This window comes from Convolutriloba macropyga, chromosome 4 (assembly GCF_964194025.1).
Source record: "Convolutriloba macropyga chromosome 4, txConMacr16.3, whole genome shotgun sequence".
NCBI lineage: Eukaryota > Metazoa > Xenacoelomorpha > Acoela > Convolutidae > Convolutriloba > Convolutriloba macropyga.
Window position 1 is genome coordinate 30,713,010 of NC_134471.1, and position 20,000 is coordinate 30,733,009.

General features: G+C 34.8%; 1 protein-coding gene across 4 annotated transcripts in view; it reads right to left on the bottom strand.

The window, feature by feature from the left end:
• The window catches only part of LOC142337610 (sodium/calcium exchanger 1-like), a 61,497-nt gene that overhangs the window by 2,530 nt on the left and 38,967 nt on the right, over positions 1-20,000 (bottom strand). For 3 of the 4 annotated variants that reach the window (XM_075386959.1, XM_075386961.1, XM_075386960.1), the window contains exons 3-9: positions 16,830-16,945; positions 15,787-15,898; positions 11,754-11,949; positions 11,234-11,360; positions 10,083-10,218; positions 4,644-4,841; positions 3,348-3,759 (exon numbers count right to left, since the gene is read on the bottom strand). In XM_075386959.1, the coding sequence (XP_075243074.1) occupies positions 3,348-3,759; positions 4,644-4,841; positions 10,083-10,218; positions 11,234-11,360; positions 11,754-11,949; positions 15,787-15,898; positions 16,830-16,945 (1,297 nt within the window). The remainder of the gene's footprint in view (positions 1-3,347; positions 3,760-4,643; positions 4,842-10,082; positions 10,219-11,233; positions 11,361-11,753; positions 11,950-15,786; positions 15,899-16,829; positions 16,946-20,000) is intronic. The other variant, XM_075386962.1, reaches the window with a different exon arrangement.

The window sequence follows — 20,000 nt, forward strand, 5'->3', positions numbered from 1 at the left end:
CATTGAGATATAATTGAGCGAGTTTAGTAATATCCGTTGAAAGCTACTGAATTTAATGGCTGTCAAAAACTTAAAAATAATTTTTCGAAAATTTTTTTGAACTTTAACCAATCGTCTACTTTTTTTCGTGAACTGTAAGTCAGTCTCAGTAATGTAGGGACCCCTAACCTTTCTACTTCAACCAAATTTTATCTAGTTAGCGGTTTCATCTTCTAACTATTTGATTTTATGACTTCGATGCACGAGTTTTTATAATTTTGTTTTATTTTTGGATACTTTTTTCCGTAATTTTAGTTCCTTTTGAAAACCTATCACCATCTCTTAACATTGGTAGCTCCCATTCTCTTCGTAAGAGACGTTCAATGGATCAATAGATAAAGTTTTCAGAGAAAAGCTTATGGTTTAAATGGCCCCGACACTTTATTCTCGCACTTTTCTACTGAATTTTTGGATTTTGCCTGTATATTTTGTTGTTTTCATAGTCACTGACTTGTTGTAATGTCTTATTGATGTTTATGAAAGACAAAAATCGTTCTTGTCCCATCGAGGACTAATTTAGCGTACTTAATGGCTTCCGTTTAAATCTATATAATTTAATGGCGTTGAAACTCCGGTTTTTGTAAAAATTGTTGTGATTCTACTGTTTTTGTTCAAATTTGTTAATTTTTTCAAGTCATATTGCTAAAAGAGAAGAATCCCACTGGAAATAGAAAAGTTTTTACTGAAAATTTCAATTTGTAATAGCTTTTCGGTAGAAACTTTTCTTGCTCAGTTTCTCTTTGAATTTGCTGTTTTTGCCTGTTTTTCTATTCTTTAAGTAGTCGTAAAATGCTGAAAGGTCTCATAAGCTTGTGATTATGTATTGAATGAACGAAATTACCCAACGCAGTCAGTTTATAGCAAAAAGTTATAAAGTTTATGATGTTATACAGTTTTCAAAAAACTTCAAACTTTTCAGTTTTTGTAGTTCTTTTCGTCAACTTGTAACTTATTCTCATCATTGAGAGGTCCCATCCAAATCCTCGTTTTTTTCAAAAATTATTATGTCTACTGATATTATTTCGTAATTGATGTTTTGTTTATAGGACAAAATGCGTTTTCATAAAAGTTTTGTGAATGGTATATTTGTTTCTTTTTCTCTTCTTTTAGCACATTCGGTTAATAACAGATCCCAATGATTTTCAAATGTGGTTCAAATGAACTTATTTATTGTTACAGTATAATTTTACCTGTATTATTATATATAAAAACTGAAATAAAAATACTTATTATTCACATAATAGCTAATGATTTTAATGGCTTCAATACATTGTGTTTTCGCAAATTGTTTGTATTTTTTGAGTTTTTCTGTATCTTTAATCCATTCCCATGGCTCAGTCTAACCAAAGACAGGTCCCATTGGTTTCATAATGAAATTTTATTAAATTTATCAAGAATTATTTTGTTATAAACTGATGATTTTTAAGACTTTTGAAATTATTTATTGGTTTAAAAAATGTTAAATGATTTTTGAATGTCGCCTCGTCATTTCTTCCCTTTGTCGACTTGTTACCTAGCGTCATTAGGGAAAACTTCCCTCTGCTGTAGAGCTTAGAAAAAGAAAGTTTGTGTAGTTAAGGTTTTATCTGATTGCATTTTGACGTTGTTACTAGGTGCTTTTAAATTTAGATAATGAGTTTTTGCCTTGAAGTTTTTGTTTTTGCTTATTTTGTTGTTTGTTTTTATTCTCATAGTCTTTTTGATGGCAGATTTCGTTAGTGTAGTAATGAGGCATGGCATCATGTAATTCAATTAGTAGTTAGGTTTTGTAACGAGTTTTTTAAACTCAAACATCTATTTTTGTTATCTCTTCATTTGGTTGACAATTAAGTCAAAGATGTAGATGAGCTCGGGTCGGAACATCATGTGCAAACGCACATTAACGAGCCTCCCTGTTTATTGTGAACCCTGTTTCATTGGGATTCAGATCGATTCAAGATGCTGAAACCGTAATTTAAATTAGTACGTAGGAAAAGAATATCAAAACATTATGCCCCCTTGTAGCGTTCAAAGTGACCATACAAATGACTATTTGTATACACTTGCAGCGGACAAGTGCCCGTTCAAATCGAGCTAAAATATTAGTCTTCGTTGATGTAGGATAACTAGAGAAAGCAGTGACACTAGATCGTGTCCTTGAAAAAGGCCTGTCACTCTTAAAATCAGAGAAAACAACAAGGTTTCCGAAATTTGGCGAGCTAACGGTAAAAAAATCAGCAGGACAAAAATTATCTTTCACTCTCTCTGTTTTACACTTTATTCTCCTTTAATGTTATTGGGTTCAAGAGTCCACTGATATGTAGGTTTTGGAAAATATTCAAGTCTGCTGTTGCTGATGCTGATTTTTCCTGAAAACAGCGCAACAATTATACAATTATTCCATACTATAAGAAGCAAGGCACCTGTTTGGAAGCAAAAAGTAGCAATCACTAATGCCAAAATGTTTTTTAAAACAAAATTGAGAAGAGTTATTGAATTTCTGCTTGTCATTGCGTTTAACTAATGTGATAATCTATCACAACATTGGGCAACTTTCCTGTGTAATTATTGAAGTCAGGACAAGTGGCTCTGTGGGAGTTTTTTTTTACATCGGCAGTTGTTGGTTTTCCTATTCAAAAAAGGCGGGCCTCAACTTCACTCAGAAAATATATCCTGAGAAACATTTTTGAATTCAAAAGATCTCTGCGTGTACTGATATGCAAAAAAAAACAGATTGGAGTGATGATAGCGCATAAAATAAATCTTTTAGCTAAAAATTAAAACATAAATCGACTAACGCCCAATGAATTACTCTCGAACGACAGGCGGGGAATTAATTTAGGGTTGTAGCTTAGAAATTTATTTATGGGTGCAAAAACTTGGACCTCATAGTGGTTCGAACCCGTGACCTCCAGGATAGCAGTCTGATATCTTTAGCACTTAGATACACAGGCTTTGGGCTTCTACCGCTCCAACCGCTTTTATATTAGCAATAAACAATGAGAGCAATTGAGATCACTCAAAACGAAGAAGTGAAGTGTTAAAAGTCACTTGAAAAGTAACAGAATATTCTAGAACAAAAGCGCAAAAACGGTTGAGCGAGAATTTTGCATAAAAGGACCAACACGTTTACAATAATTGCTTCAAATTTCATTCGAGAGCAATTAAACAATTTTATGCTGTCAAAACAGTTTTAAGTTGAACTGAGAATGAGCATAATAAAACCAACCCAGGTCGACAATGAGGTTCACCAATTTTTGGCGCGGCCGACCCGCATTAAACAATTAATAAGGACAGTGACAATGCTATCAATTGAAGATATGTATTACCTAAGAAGACGTTTACAGCGTTGGATCCCGTGACGTTACCAACTGAGGCATCCGCATTCTGATCCCCAACTGCGGCTGTTTTGGAGGCAAAGGTATCGGGCACACTGGTTCCCAGGGCGACGAATGAAATCGCAGTCACTGTATCTTTCAGACCCACAGTACAGCCAAAGTGACTGGCTAAATCTCCAATGAGGGCTGTCAACAGTCCAATTCCGCCGATGCTGAACACGAAGCATGCCCAGCCCCCCATGATGTCAGTGGGCGGTATGAAGGCAAAGAGGAGTTTCCAGGGTACGGTTAGGAAATGCATGATGTAATCTAGGCACCCTGGCTGCTTCCCACCTGATTCGCCTTCTTCCTCCTCTCCTTCTTCCTTCTCATCATCACCCTCGTCGTCATCGCCCGCCGACACCTGATGACAACAGATGTTTCAATAAACAGATTTTTGTCCAAACACTTCTTGCGTGTTGTATGTACGTGCGTGCGCATTCAATCCATCCTGATTGGAGGATCAGATCATCATATAGCAGGATAAGTTCTAAAGGAACTAAGTGCAGATTAACTCAAATTTTAAAAAATGAAACGATTCTCACCCAATATTATCACATTTTTAGCGATAGCGCAGTTATAATTTCATATGGGTTGAATGACAAATAGCTTTACTGTATTTTATGCTGCCGTAAAAAGATAACCATAAGATCATATTATTTTGAATGAAAGAAGTTTCGTTCCTGATTACGGCGGCAATGAGAGAGATTTTGAGACCCCGAACTAGACTCCCCAGGGGGAGGTCATGGACGTCCCAAATGACCCAAAGCCGATATGGGCCAGACCGACAACGGGGTATGGGCCAGACCGAACAGATCCAATTCAGGTATGGGCCAGACGGAGCAGTACGACCAAAAATTTGAACAGACTATGAGCTCGGACGCACCTGACCACCCTGTCCGCGACCCAGGTCCGTCTGGTCCATACCTGTCATGGGTCGAGGACTTAATCCTAAGTCCCAGACAAACGGTGAATCACAGTTTTTCAATTCTGCATTTTTACTCTGACCAGCACTATTATCATGTTACATTTTTAAAGACTTTTCATGATGCATTACAACAATGAATTTACACTGAAACAGCAAAAAATAAAGCTGAAAAATAAAATTCTGGTTTCATTTCTGGAAAACTGTCAGAAAGCATTACTCGTTGATAAAATTTTGCGTTTGCTCCATGTTATTATTATAAACTGGAAGCAGGATTAAAGCTTCTTCACTTAAAATAGGCAAAAAACGGAAAAAAGACAAACCGTAAGAGCTTCCCGGAACTGTTCCTTCCAGCTGGATGTTCCGAGGAGTCCCCCCATGTTGGTGTTGTTCATGAGCCTGTCCACTGCACCCTTGAACTCCTGGCTCTCAGTGATGTTGATGCGACACTTGGACACAATGCCCAGTTTGGGTCTGCCCTGCATGGCTATGATCTGATTATCACTCATTTTCTCCTCGTCCTGTAAATCAATCAGTGTTATCTCACAATCATGCAAGTGACAACCAATTGAGCTCTGCTCACAGGGAAGACGAAAGTTGGGGTTTAAAAAAGAAAATGGTTCTATTCTGATTTGAGGCCTAATGTTTTTATGACCCCACATTGCTATTTTACAAAGTATAAATTTATTGGGGCGGGGGTTAAACATAATAGATCCAGTAAAACTTACGAGTTGAAAAAAAACAGGCTCAAAAAACAGGCTCAAAAGAGTTGAAAAAAAAAACAGGCTCAAAAGAAAAAAAACAGGCTCAAAAGATGGAGTTAATAATTAGATATCTTAACAAGGCGGCTCGTTAATGTTCGTTCGCACATGATGTTCCGACCCGAACTCATCTACATTTTTGACTTAATTGTCAACCAAACGAAGAGATAACAAAAATAGATGTTTGAATTTAAAAAAATGCTACAAAACCTAACTACAAATTGAATTACATAATGCCATTTCTCATTACAGCGCTCACGAGATCTACCGATAAAACGACTACGAGAGAATACAGCAAACAACAAAATATGCAAAAACAAAATTTTCACGGTAGAAACCAAATATATAATTTTTTAAGCACCTAGTAACAACGTCAAAATGCAATCAGATAAAACCTTAACTCCACAAATTTAGTGTTTGCTAACTATACAGCAGATGTATGTTTTTCATAATGAGATTAGGTAAAAAGTTGACATAGAGAAAAAAATGAGGTTAAAGTCAAAGATCAATCAACATTTCTTAAACCAAATAATTTCAAAAGTCTAAAAAAATCTTTAAATTTCAACTAAATAATTCTTGATAAATTTATTAAAAAGTCAATATGAAACTAATGGGACCTGTCTTTGCTGAGACTAAACCATAGGAATAAAATAAATACGCAGAAAATCTCAAAAAAACTGACATTTTACACAAAGACTCAGAAAATCTCAAAAAATTACTAACAATAACATAAATTATTGAAGTTATTAAAATCATTAGCTATTATCTGAATTCTATTTAATTTTATTTCAGTTTACATTTATACTCATTCAGCTAAAATTATACTGAAAGGGAAAAGAAGATTGTTCATTTGGGCCGCATTTGAAAATCATTGGGATCTGTTATTACCTGAATAAGCTAAAAGAAGAGAAAAAAAAGAAACACAAATACCCCACTCACAATATTTTTTATGAAAACGCATAATGTCCACCAAACAAAACATCAGTTACGACATAATATTAGTAGACAAGTTGTTTTTTGAAATTCAAGGAATTGGAGTGGACTTCTCAATGACTAGAATAAGTTGACGAAAAGAACAAAAAAACTGAAAAGTTTTGAAAAGTTTTGAAAAATCTTTGAAGATGTATAAAATCATAATTTTGAAGACTATTGGCTTTAAACTGACTGCTTCGGGTAACATCACTCATTACAGGTTTATGGGCAACAATACAGGCAATATTACAGGTTTATGAGACCGATCAAAATTTCACGGCTACCTGAAAACAAAAAAAAAGTAAAAACAGCAAACTCACAAAAAATAAGCCAGAAAAGTTTCAAAGCCATTAGAGAATGAACTTTTCAGTATAAACTCTTCTATTTTCAATTAATTTTTTAACATCAATGTGATTGTTTCTATTGTTACAAAATGACTTGAAAAACAATAAATATAAACAAAAATTAAAACCACGAAGTTTTTGAGAAAAGCCCTAGTATCAAAGACATTAAATTCAATTATTTTCAACGGAGTTAATTAAACACAATAAATTCTTCCTCGATGAAATAGCAATCATAATTTTCATTCATGTGACATCAATAACTCATCACAATAAGTCGTATGGCAAAGAAAAAATACATCAAAACAACGAAATTTTTGAGAAAACCCATAGTATCAAAGTCATAAAATTCTACAGCTTTCAACGGAAGGCATTTAATACGCTAAATTATGCCTAGATGATGTGACGACTAGGATGTTTGTCATTCAAAATTTATCAATAAGACATTACAACAAGTCATTGACTATGAAAACAACAACAAAAACAGGCAAAATCCAAAAGTTCGGTAGAAAATTGAGAGAAGAAAGTGTCGAAGCTATTCAAACCATAAGCTTTTTTCTCTGAAAACTTTATCAACGATCCATTGATTGTCTTCACATAGCCAATTGGAGCTATCAATTTTAGGATAATGTAGTACGATTTCAAAACCAAAATTACTAAAAAAAAATCCAAAATTATAAAAATTATGAAAACTCGTGCACCGAAGACAAAAAAAACCAAGAGTTAGAAGACAAAACCGCTAACTAGATAAATTGTTGTTAATGTAAAAAAAGCGGTTCTGTCATTACCGAGACTGACTTAAAATCCACGAAAATAAGCTTAAGATTGATTTATGTTCCAAAAAAAATTTCAAAAAAAGAATATTTTTTAAGTCTTAACAGCCATTAAACTCAAAAGCTTTCATAGGAATTCAATGAAAACGCTCAGCTATGCCACGATGTGAATACAAGGATGTTCATCATGCCTAAGTAATCAATAAGAGATCACAATATGTCTTATGACTATGAGAAAAAACAACAAACACAGGCAAAAACCAAAATTTCTTTAGAAAAATGGGAGAAGAAAGTGCTGAAGCCATTTAAAACTATATTTTTCTTTCAGAAAATTTTATTTATGATCCTTTGGACGTCTTCACTAAAGGAAGATGTAGCCATCAATATTAGGATGACGTGATAAGATTTCAAAATGAACCAATAAAACGAAATGTCCAAAAAATTTTTTAAAAAAATTAAAATCTTGTGGCATTGATGACGTATAACCAACAGTTATTTGATAAAGCCGCCAATAAGATTAACTAATGTTACAGTTGTATGAAGGAGTTCAATCCTGTTTTTACTGAGACGAACTTACAGTTCACAAAAATAAATTTGTGATTTACTAATTTTAAAAAAAAATTAATTTTCAAAGTCATAACATCCATTAGCTGTCCAATCACAGCACTAGATAGGTTCACTTAATGCTCATTAGCAAATCTTTTGCACCTTTAGTCAACAAGTGTATGCTATAGGATTATAAAACTTTAGTAAAACCTCAAAAAATAAATCAAAATTTCATTTGAAATTACGAAATTTGAGATACGAAACCAAAAAAAACATGAGCCATCCCTTTGAAACAAATTTTTTGTTCATTGGGCTTCATTTGATCGTAAAATAGGTTTGTCATTAACGGAACTTCGATATTAAAAGTGTCTAGTAGTCTCTAGGTGACTTGAAAAAACAAAAAAATTGCAAAATTTTCTAAAAAAAAAGAGCTCCCAAACCTAATTCGAATTTTTTTATATATTAAACTTCCCTCTAAGACTAGAACTAGTCTTTATTATCTCCTTTCGTCTATTAAAAACCTAAAATTGATTTACTTTTTGGCTAGAAATCTAGTTTTGAATTAATTTTTTCGTAGAAAAAACGTTAATTCGAACGAAAATTACGTTAAAGTGAACAAATGTGAACCAAATATCAAGTGTTCACATGAAACTTTAAACCTCGATAACTCCTCAAAAAACGAAATTCTAAAAAATCCTTTTAATTTCGAATTCTACGCTGGACGAGCTTTTTAATGATACCATGCACATTTCTCTACGATGAATATATCGGTCGGCCAAAATTCACGGAACAAAAAAAACCCATTTGAGTATATAGTTCCTCCCCCCACAAGTGGGGTCGGAACAATAATACAATATTGTGAAAAAAGCTACAAAATTTAAGTTTCCCTTAAAGCGCCCTCCCATAAAATATAGCAACCCGCTGTATAGTGTCAGTGATGGCGGAGATGCTTCCAAAGCTGAGGTGACAGACGGAAACCCGCATGTCCACACAATCACGGACGGAAAGTGTCTATGTCCAGACCGTCACAGACGGAAGGGTCTTATGTCCAGACGTTTTTGCGTTGACTTTCAGACTTTCGTGCGTTCACCAGACTTTCGAGCGCTTATCAGACTTTGGCGCGTTCGTGTCCAGACTTTCATGCGTTCACGAGAGTTTTGTCCGTTTGTGTCCAGACGTTCGTGCGTTCACCAGAATTTCGTGCGTTCTCCAGAATTTCGTGCGTTCACGTTCAGACTTTTGAGCGTTCACCAGAATTTCGTGCGTTCACGTTCAGACTTTTGAGCGTTCACCAGAATTTTGTCCGTTCACGTTCAGACTATCAAGCGTTCACCAAAATTTCTTCCATTCATGTTCAGACAAGCATGCGCTCAAAGTTAGGCAAACTGCAGTAACTACACATAACCTATATACTTGAAATTAGCATTTTTTTTCATTTAGAGGTTAGTTTTTCACTGGTTAGTAGAGTTTTAAAAAATTTCGCGTACACTTTAAAAAAACATTACGAAATCTTTTTTAAATGATAATGATTTAACATGATGTAATATGGGCTGTAAGGCATGATTTTAATTTTTTTCAACTTCAGCAACTTTTTATAATACAGAAGCATAAGTTTTAAATAGAACGCTAAAGACTGTGGGCAAGTCTTTCCGCATTCGTCATTTTGGTATATATTTTTAAACTTAAGTGAGCTGCGCCTATCTGCCATGAAGTCTACCATTTAAGTTGGTACTCTGGAGTAAAAGCTTCATAATTCATCTGATAGGTATTAGTTTTCTAACAAGACGGGAAAAAAGTAGTGCGTTCATGTCTAGATTTGTGTGCGTTCAAGTCCAGACTTTCGTATGTTCATGTTCAGACTTCCATGCGTTTTTCAATGTTTCGAGACTACGTAATTCTGAACGCACGACGCCCCTCCCCCCCCTCCCCTCGTGTGTTCATCTTTGGTCTGGAGATACTTGATTCCGTCTGGGACCTCAAACTGGGTAAAGTTTCAAAGTTTCAGTCCCAATAAGCTTCAGAGTTATGATGGGAGAGACCCTATATTCCATTTAGATTTTTCAAAATGTCAGTAATCCTTTTGCTCCATCTCATTTTTATATTTTCCAGGGTATCATTACGATCCAACAATATTACCAAATTGATCATAATCACGATTGCACTAGTGTAGATTCACTTTGTGGAATTAAAGAAGTAAAGTGGACCGATTGGTCCACTTGATTTGGTAGGGGCGGCGCTGACTCGTAATGATTTTCATTAACAAGTCATTTTTTAACGAAAAGAGCTGAAATTGAGCTGAGGTTTGACACACTTCGTTGCATCAGCACATTGATAAAAAATAACAGTATGATTAAAAAAGAGTCTTTTACAATTACAAGGGAGAAATCTTCGTCATAGATCGTCCTGCCATTATTGTCGATGGAAGCCACCTTCTTGGGATGTCCGATCTCGAGGAAGAAGTACTCGTTGTCCTTCTCATAGTCCTCATCGTCTATTATCTTCACACTATAATACATACATGCGTAGAAACATTAAATGCTCAACAACTTTTTCCTCTCTGCGGAAAAAAACAGTAACTTCATGTTACGAAAGGACACAAACCTCTCACCTCTTCAATGTTTGTATTCTTCATATTGGATCCATTCTATAGACTTCAATATTGGATCGATTCTATTTCGGCTCCCAGTGTTTTTTATGCCACCACTTCCAAATTATGTGTTGTTATATAGCACGTTATTGTGTAAAAAATAGCTCGTGCGCCTGGGAGCGTAAAAGTTATATCCCCACAAAATTAAACCTAGCGAACTTAATTTCAAGAGTGAAAACAGCACTTTTAAGATGTTTTGTTTCGCCCCCGCAGCTTAGTTGGTATCTAACTTTACTGCCCCCAAACGCACGAGCTATTTTTTCACTATGTCTGTCTAAAATGACATACGAGATCTAGCTTAACACAGTATAAAAAAAATCAAAATGAATAAATAAACAATTTTCAAAGTTTTGGATCCATTCTGTTTTGGATCTTTTTAGTTTCTGCCCCCCCCCCCCCCCCCTAGCTGGGGGGGGGGGGGCATAATATATGCAGCCCCAAGAGCACATGGCATATTTTTATATAATGATTTACTATGTAATGACACGTGCTTTGGCGTGCATAACGTACTGTGAGTAGGGGGCACAAACGGAAAAAATCAAAAACTCGAAGCTACATTGGCGCATGTGAATTGAGGTAAATAATCTTCTTGTCACCGAATTATGTGGAAAATGGCGGCGATCATGTAGATTGATGAGCATCACTAACTCCATGAGGGGACTTCAAAGTAAACCCGCTACAATGTTACACAAATTCCAAAAAATGGGTTTAATTATTTCGCTTGTGAAGTTTTATTGCCAGGTAATGAGTTTGACTGGGAAAAGTTAGGGTTTAAATTTGTTCAAATTGGGGCAGAGTTTTACACATAATTGATGTCTGCATAAGCTGAACCCTAACGATTTTAGCGAGTGTGAACATGAAGTGATATTGTACCTGATGTATTTGAATGTCTCGTCATTCTTGAACTCGAGGTCGCCGAAAGAGTCCAAGTAGTCGACACCTCCCCCCTTAGCCTTCCCGCTGATTGTCATGTAAGGCACGTGCACGTTTCCACGCGCACCTACACACATAATTTAAATGTCACACCACGCTTTTCTCAAGATTATACACAGAAGAAACAAAAGGTTTAAAAAATATCGATTCAGTATGAAATTGGTATGAATTACGTCTTTTTAACTAATAGCAATCATTTTAATCTTGAAAGATACCGATAAAATTTTCAGGAACCTCAAAGCTATATATTAATGGTTTCACAATATCTAAAAGGAAGAGTGATACAGAAAACCATGAATGTTGGAAAAATTGTAGTACCTTTTGGAAATGCCAAATTTCACACTACCAATGAAAATTAGGGGAAAACTATAGAAACATCTTGTAAATCATATTTGAGTAATTAACGAAGTAGGATACGAACAAAGGCAATAGATATCATCAGAACATTGTAAGTGCATACCGGAATTCCTGCAGACTTTAATCTTTGCTTCTCCGCAGTTCTCACTGACTGTGATTTCCTCCTGTTCGAAGGAGAACACTCCGCAGTGGTCATCGTCCAGAATCGTGATCTGGCACTCCAGCTCATCCTGTCCATCTCCCAACTCCCCCAGGATACAAGTTATCGATGAGTCACTCTCCATCCTCTGGGAAGGACTCTGTAAAAAGACGCTTGGGTTGAAATTGAACTGATTGAGAAACAGGGAAAAAAACAGTTTTAAAAGTCCATATATGTCCCAAATCGGCATAAATATGGGCATTCGCGAGAATGGTGTCTAAATCCAGGTGATCTTAGCTTCTGCAGAAACGTTTCAATTTGAATTTTCCTACGTTTAGAAAATTTTCAAAACATAAGCTGTGATGGCTTTTAAGTTTGTGGTGATTGTATTTACAATTTCTCCTGATGCATTTTTGTTCCGACCCCACTTTTAGTGGGGGGGGAGGAACAATATACTCAACTGGGTTTTTTTTTGTTCAGACAATTTTGGTCGATCGATATAATCATCCTAGAGAGTTGTACGTGGTATCATTAGAAAGCCCGTCCAGCGTAGAATAAAGAATTAAAAAGATTTTTTTGATTTTCGGTTTTTACAGGGGGTTATCGAGGTTTAAAATTTTGAGAAAAGTAGAGTCAATTCCGTTGTATTTATTCTCATTTTCCGTAATTTTTTTACCAAATTTTTGTTAACTTTGCAGAAATATGTTGAAATTGCCAACGGTAGTGTTATTGATCTCATCTTAAAAGATAGAAGGTGGTTGCTGAATTGTTCGATCTGAGCTTATTGGCTTGAATTTATGCTAAAACTTTCAAAAATCAGACTTTTCTACGTCAAAAATGGGAGCAAATATGTTTTTTGGCCCGCTTTTACTGAATTTTCTGGAAGTAGACACCTTAAAACTGCAACCATTTTCATCGCAAGCTTAAAGAGAGAGCTAGTTGCACGCAGGTTGTTTTTAAGCGTCCACAGAAAAAATAGTTTTGCCAGATTTTCGCAAGTTTTATCTCGATAATTAAATGAAATGCATTATTCTTTTTTTATACTGGAAAATTTTGTTTAAAAATTGATCTACTTCGCGACCACCATTTCATCAATTGACTGTCTTCGTAGCCGCGCAGCAAAATCAGGGCTTACCATGGATCCTTAAGTTAAAAAAACTTTAGATTTTTATGGGGCGCGGTCTTTTTTTAAAAAAAATATTTCCGCATACAGTTTCTTATGAAAATTAATGACAAGAATTTCAAATGAGGGCCCTTTTATTGACAGATTTAATTTACAAAAAATGACGATTATCGACCATATTTTGCGGTCTCAGAGTAAAGCTCCTGTTTTTTGGTTCTGACTAATTGCTTTTGTAAAATTTTATGGATTTCTTATGTTTTGCATTCCTTTCTTATACTTTTTGTTGTCCAATGACGTAGTCACCCCAATGAATGATCCGAATGGCCTCTCATAAAGTATACGTAAAACAGATAATGCATTCAGTTGTTATCTAATGTCTCTTATGACTTTGAATTCATTTGTTTTAAGAAAATGTTGGCGAATTTTTGAACTTTGCCATTATTTCCTCTTATTTCTCTCAGGATCGGGCGTAGTCTCAGTGAAAACAAGCAAACACGCATTTCCTGTTAGCTAATAATTTAAGGTACGTAATGTTTTTATATTTAACTAAAGAATTCTTGGTTTTTGACGCTACGAGTTTTCAATTTTATTAAGCACAATTTCAGATTTTTTTTGAGTTTATTTGGTTTCGTTGTCAAATTGTCACATTATTGACATATCCTGTTGAGTATAAATTTAGTTGAGAGATGAACAGAGTTGAAATAATGCTTACCTGAATTTGTTAATTGTTTTTTGCATAGTTTGCGCTTTTGGGCTGAGACACTGTTCTCTGGCAAAACTAGTGACCTTTTTTTGCGTATGTTTGGCTTTCTTTTGGTTGTTGTACGGCATATGACTGATAATAATAGATCTGAATTGCTTCCCCAGGACGTATAAAAACCTATTTAAACCTTTCAGTATATAGCTATTTCCTTTAGTGACTTTCAAAATAATTTTTTTTAAAAATAAAAACTTTCAACTCCTTCTATTCTGCTTTGATTTTCGTCACCATGTAACTCAATTTCACTAATAAGAAAAGACAATTACTCTTATTGATGCAAATTTTATGTTTGTGGTTGGTTGAATGTTTTGATTGATTGCTTGGACCATTTATTTTCATATAAAGTTTTCGATATTTCTCTACTGTTCAAATTTTGGGTTTGTTTTTGTCGTCAATTCTGTAGTCCTTTTATAGGGAAAACCCCATTGATATTCAGATGAGAACCAAATGATGACTTACAGCTCTTGCAGATAACATCTTCCAAATGTAGTGCCTCGAACACTGGGTTTAATTTTTTTGGGAAGTTTTGGCTTCTGCCTGTTTTTGTTATTTTGAAGTCTTGTGACCTAGTCTCATTAATGACAAGCCCAATTGGCTTTCTGAGGTGTTGCATCTTAATCAATCTTTTTCTGTTGAAATCTCATGTCTGCTATGACATTTGAAGAAATTAGTTGTTCAAATGTTTGAAAAATATTTGGATCTTTGAGCTTCGCCATTTTTTAAATTTTTTTGGTCGATACAGAAATTTATAACAAGTTTGAGATTTTTATAGATTTGTACATTTTAAAGTACTTTGATTTTCTGCAAAAATTATAACGCTAATGGTTGGTTCCATTGGCTTTGAAATATTGCGCAATTGAACATTTTTACTGCTCTTACTGAGAAATTTATGTTTCCAACGGTTTTAACGGTTTCACAGCCATTTCGTGCAGAGTTAAGTTTTGCCGCTATTTGTTCTTCTTCTAGTCGTATGACTTACAATGGATAATGACAGGTCTCAATTGCTTCCTGTAGAATAAATGATATAAATGACATTTTTAGTGATTTCTCTTTATATCTAATGATAATAATCTATTTTGAAATCAATAGTTTTCAAAAATAGAAACGTATTTCTGAACTTCGCAAATTTTTGCTCTGTTTGTCGACATGTTACCCACTCGCATTGAGAACAGGTCCCAAATCTTTTCTATTGAAGTATAGGTTATTTAGTTTTTTTAAGATTTTATCTGATTCAAGGTTGATTTTGTTTTAATTTTCTAAAAATATAGACATCGAGTTTTGGTCGTAACTTATGTTTGTTATTCAATTTTTATTATTGTCTTTTCCAGTAGTCCTCCTAACAACAAGTTTTATCGGCCCTCTAGCGTGGCCTCATTGTATTCCACTAGTGATTTATTGAGTGATATGTATGTTTAATTGCTCTTGAACGAAGTTCATAGCAATTATTGTAAACGTGTCTTTTTTATGCAAAATTTTTGCTTGACAGTTTTGAATTTTCCAGTGACTTTTACGCCCTTGACTTTTTGCGTTTTGCGTGATCTAAAATTCTCTCTCAATCACAATTTCAAGCAGCTGAATTCAATTGGCGGCAATTTAATACTAAAAGTCGAATGAAAACTGCGCCGAAACTAGTACCATTTTTCAATTTAAATTTTAATAGTGGTATATGTTAACCTCTAATGTGTTTTTTGAAGCCCACTATTAAACTTCGTAGTCCCATTTAGACTCCCTCTCCCTCCCTCCCTCACTCTCCTCCCCCCTCCCTCCCTCCCTCCCTCCCTCCCTCCCTCCCTCCCTCCCCACCCCGACTGTAGCAGGCTGCAATTGATTAGAGCTCCCAGTAGTCGTTCGAGAGCAATTCTTCCGACGTTTAGTCGGTTATGATTTTGAAACTTTTCTATCTGTTCATCATTTGGTAGCCAATTATGTCATGAATGTGGATGAGCGGGGTCGGAACATTATGTGCGTACGCACATTACCGAGCCTCCTTGTTAACTTGTATTCTCAAAATTTGTCCCCATATTAAACAAAATTTTTAGTAATCTTTTCTTAATCTATCCATATTCAAACAAAGCAGAACAGGTTTATCTGTTTAGTTCATGCGAGTGAGTGACCTTTGTGTTGCGTAGGTTGTGTAGGCGTAGCTTGAAGTGTTCGTCCTCTTCGAACTCATCATCGTCCACAATGTGAAGAGTCACTGTGGCCACTTTCTCACCAGGTGCAAATCTACAACACAAACACACTCCATTATAAGTCGAATCCTAGTTGTCATTCCAAAAAAAACTAATCAATAAATAGTACGGTTAAATCTAAATAATAAGTCAGTAATCCTTGCTTTGGATCATCGTTAAGATCACGTGTCACTTTCAGTTTCTATATCATGAGTGGGTTGCAGTGAGAATTTGAGGGAGTTTTCACGGTCATGATGATCACAAGGGCGTTCAGAGCTTTATACATGTCTGCGTGTCCTTTATTTGAAACACACAAGTGCTTATTTTGAATTGCCGGATCACTGCAGTAACAGATACTAGAAAGCAAGATTTCACTACATACAGTGCTAGACTTTCAAATTTGGAGCACTTGAATATTTGCAAACTTTGTGTTTCAAGCAAGATTAGATGACTCTGATGGAGTCACTTCGAAGTTCTGGCATATAACTCGATCGGTTAAATGATTCTCGATTAAAGTCAGATTTTCTCAATGACTATCAGTCGCGCAAATTATACATAAATTTTTCGCACAATCGATGACTTCTGTAACTCAACCGCAATGCGCTTTCATTAACTCAGAGTTCCTAGTGTTCCAAAATCATAAAAACAAAATTTATACGTTTATGAAGAACTGCTTCCTTCCCCCTGGACAATTTTCTTCTTTTCATTACGAAGTGAGGACAAAAAGATGCTTCTTTTGCACGGCTAATGATTTGCGATCAAAAGAGGGTAGGACTATCCAAGACAGTTTATAAACGGTATAAAAACAAAAAAGAGAAAGTTTTTTAATCAATTCTGCAGAAAAATGTGAGCAACGACACAAATCAGAAGCTGAATTGTGCCTGATTTTACTCTAAATTGAGTTTAATTCAGGATTGAATGCATTCGTTACATTTCGGAATCTAGAGCATGTGTAATATGTTCAGAATGGGAGTTTCTTCACTAACCTGATGGATCCCTGTGCAAAGTGGAAGTCGGAGCCCTGCATCGCACTCCCGTCAATCGTCTCAAAGTCCACTATCGTGTAAAAGTCTAAACCCATTCCTGTTCGCACCACGTCTACCTAAAATGACATACGACCTCTAGCTTAACACGGCATTAAAAATTCAAAACGAATAAACGATTTTCAGAGTCAAAAAATTGTCGGATCTATTCTGTTTTGGATCTTTTCCGTTTATGCTCCCCTCCCCGCCCAGCTTCGAGGGTGAATATTATCAGCACCCCCAAGCGCACATGCATATTTTCACTTAATGATTTACTGTTTAATGGCACGTGGTCTGTAACTATGGTGTGCATAACCGCCAGTTTTTTTGTGACTACTTACAAATTATTTACAGTTGTTATAAAGCTCGTTATTGTGTAAAAGTAGCTCGCGCGAGAAAACTCGGGGAGAGGTAAAATAGATAAAGATTATCATCGTACTAGTTTGGTGGCATTGATATTGGGCATAACTGTCCATAATCCTATTTCGATATTTGCTTGAATATTTAACCCTCGTATCTGTTAATTGTTGTCAACTATTCGTCACTATCTTCCACTTGAACTGAAATGCACCATAGTTGAGAAAAGAATTAAATATCTCATGTCGAATTACCAAAGATTTCTGATTGTTTGTGTCAATTTGGCTAAGAGTTTAAGTCTCTGCCATCTCTTGACCGAGCTCAGGAGAACTGTCATTTAGTTCACTTGGAATGAGTTCTTGACATAGTTTTTGAGACCTTGGTCCGTCTTTTTACATTTTTGACAAGCTTGAACATGGCCATGTTATTAGTTTCATTTCAAATCTTTTATTGGTAAACTTTTGTTTAAGATAATTTATAGACAAATTTAACTTGACTGCATTTTTCCCTATATTTTTAAACTCTGTTTAAACTTTTATGTTTTGTTTTTTGCTGCCGAATTCCGGATCTTAAGAGTAGCCCAACCTTTTTCGTCTCGTTTGTCTTCTCTTAACATAGTTGGCAACAACTTTTCGAATCAAGGAAAATCATTTGTAACATTTCTGTTTTATCAGTGCTCTATTTATTTAAGATAATATATTTTTTCATTCAGCTTGAGAGTTGCCTAAAAGTTCTGAGTTCGTCTTTATTAGGCCTTTGAAGTTGCTTTGACACAAAAAATTGTTCCGCTAAAAACTATGGTCTACTAGCAGGTAATTATTGTAGTACAATACGGAATAATGATCCGATACGGCACTTTTAGCAAAGCAACATCAGTTTCGTTACTTCTAAAGACCTTTGGTGAACCAATAGAAAATTTTAAATTCGCCATCTTTATAATTTGGAGAATTATGAACACTTGTGATTAAAAAATATCTCTTTTCTACCAACTTTCACACTTATTTATTTAAGATACTAAATTTTTTTCATTCTGCTTGAGAGTTGGCTAAAAGTTTGTGTTGTTTTTTGAGTTCTGAGTTCCTCTTTATTAGGCCATTGAAGTTGCTTTGACACAAAAAATTGTTCCGCTAAAAACTATGGTCTACTAGGAGGTTATTATTGTAGAACAATACGGAATAATGATCCGATATGGCACTTTTATCAACGCAACATCAGTTTCGTTACTTCTAAAGACCTTTGGTGAACCAATAGAAAAATTTAAATTCGCCATCTTTATAATTTGGAGAATTATGAACACTTGATTAAAAAATATCTCTTTTCTACCAACTTTCACACTTATTTATTTAAGATACTATATTTTTTTCATTCTGCTTGAGAGTTGGCTGAAAGTTTGTGTTGTTTTTTGAGTTCTGAGTTCCTCTTTATTAGGCCTTTGAAGTTGCTTTGACACAAAAAATTGTTCCGCTAAAAACTATGGTCTACTAGCAGGTTATTATTGTAGAACAATACGGAATAATGATCCGATATGGCACTTTTATCAACGCAACAACAGTTTCGTTACTTCTAAAGACCTTTGGTGAACCAGTAGAAAATTTTAAATTCGCCATCTTGATAATTTGGAGAATTATGAACAATTGTGATTAAAAAATATCTCTTTTCTACTAACTTTCACACTTAAATTTTGTACAATTCGAATACTGCTTTTAATAGTATTTATAATTCTTTTTTCCGATAAAAACACTCCTACACCTCTACCAATTCCATTGCGATTGCATGCTTTAATTTGATATCACCTTGAGAGAGTATATGCTCAAGTCTGGATATCAACACTAGTCCAGGTTTCTGTTAGCACAATTACAAATGGTTTTTGGTCCGAGTCTTCCAAAAAGAACTTCAAATTCATTCTTGGCAATCGCATGCTGTAGGAAAATTTTGCTGCTCACTCTTTGTTGTTTGATTGTTATTTCTTTCAGACACTCGCTATGCAAAAAAAGAGTAGAAAAAAGTGATGAGGAAAAAACAAATTAATTTGTTTTCAAAAAAATCATTTGCCTGCAACGCCAAAAAGTACACAAGGAATGTAAATTCTAACCAAACTTGCTGAAACTTTAATTCCTATTGGCTTTCATGAAAAAGCAATAAAAAATAGAAAACACATTTCCGCCTAAAAATATCGTTTTTTAAAAAAAAAAATACCTCAACCTGATCGGAAAAGTTGACGTTTCATTATTAGATTTTATGACAAAGTCCAAAACTTTTTCCTTCTTTTCAGTAATGTTCCAGTAAAAATGGCAGGATCAAAAATTAAGAGTTTCATTCTGTCAAACACTATTAAGATCAATCATAAAGTTTCTTTTGAAGGCCTTTGAATTACTGAACAACAAGAACTCTTTATGTGTAGCAATACAGTTAAAGCAGATTTTAAAAAACTAGTTTCTCCATCAAGCAACAGATGATCAGAATACCTTCTCAGCACTTTGTAAAAAAAAACAAAAAATGGAAGATAAATCTCCCATTCCAAAAATTCTAGTTCTCGCAAGATTGTTTAAAAACAATTACTTGTATCATGCAAGCCTTGGGTTCTCGCAAACTGTAAAGTTCAGGGACATCTTTGATAGTTGAACTACTCTCTGATTGTTCCTTTCAGGTGTGCTTTGTGAAACTGTATTTATAACTTCCTACAACATTTGTAAACCTGATAAATGGATTCAAATGTAAAATAACATTTATGTATGCTGTGCTAGTTCAAATCATTAACTATTTTAGAATAAAGGCAGC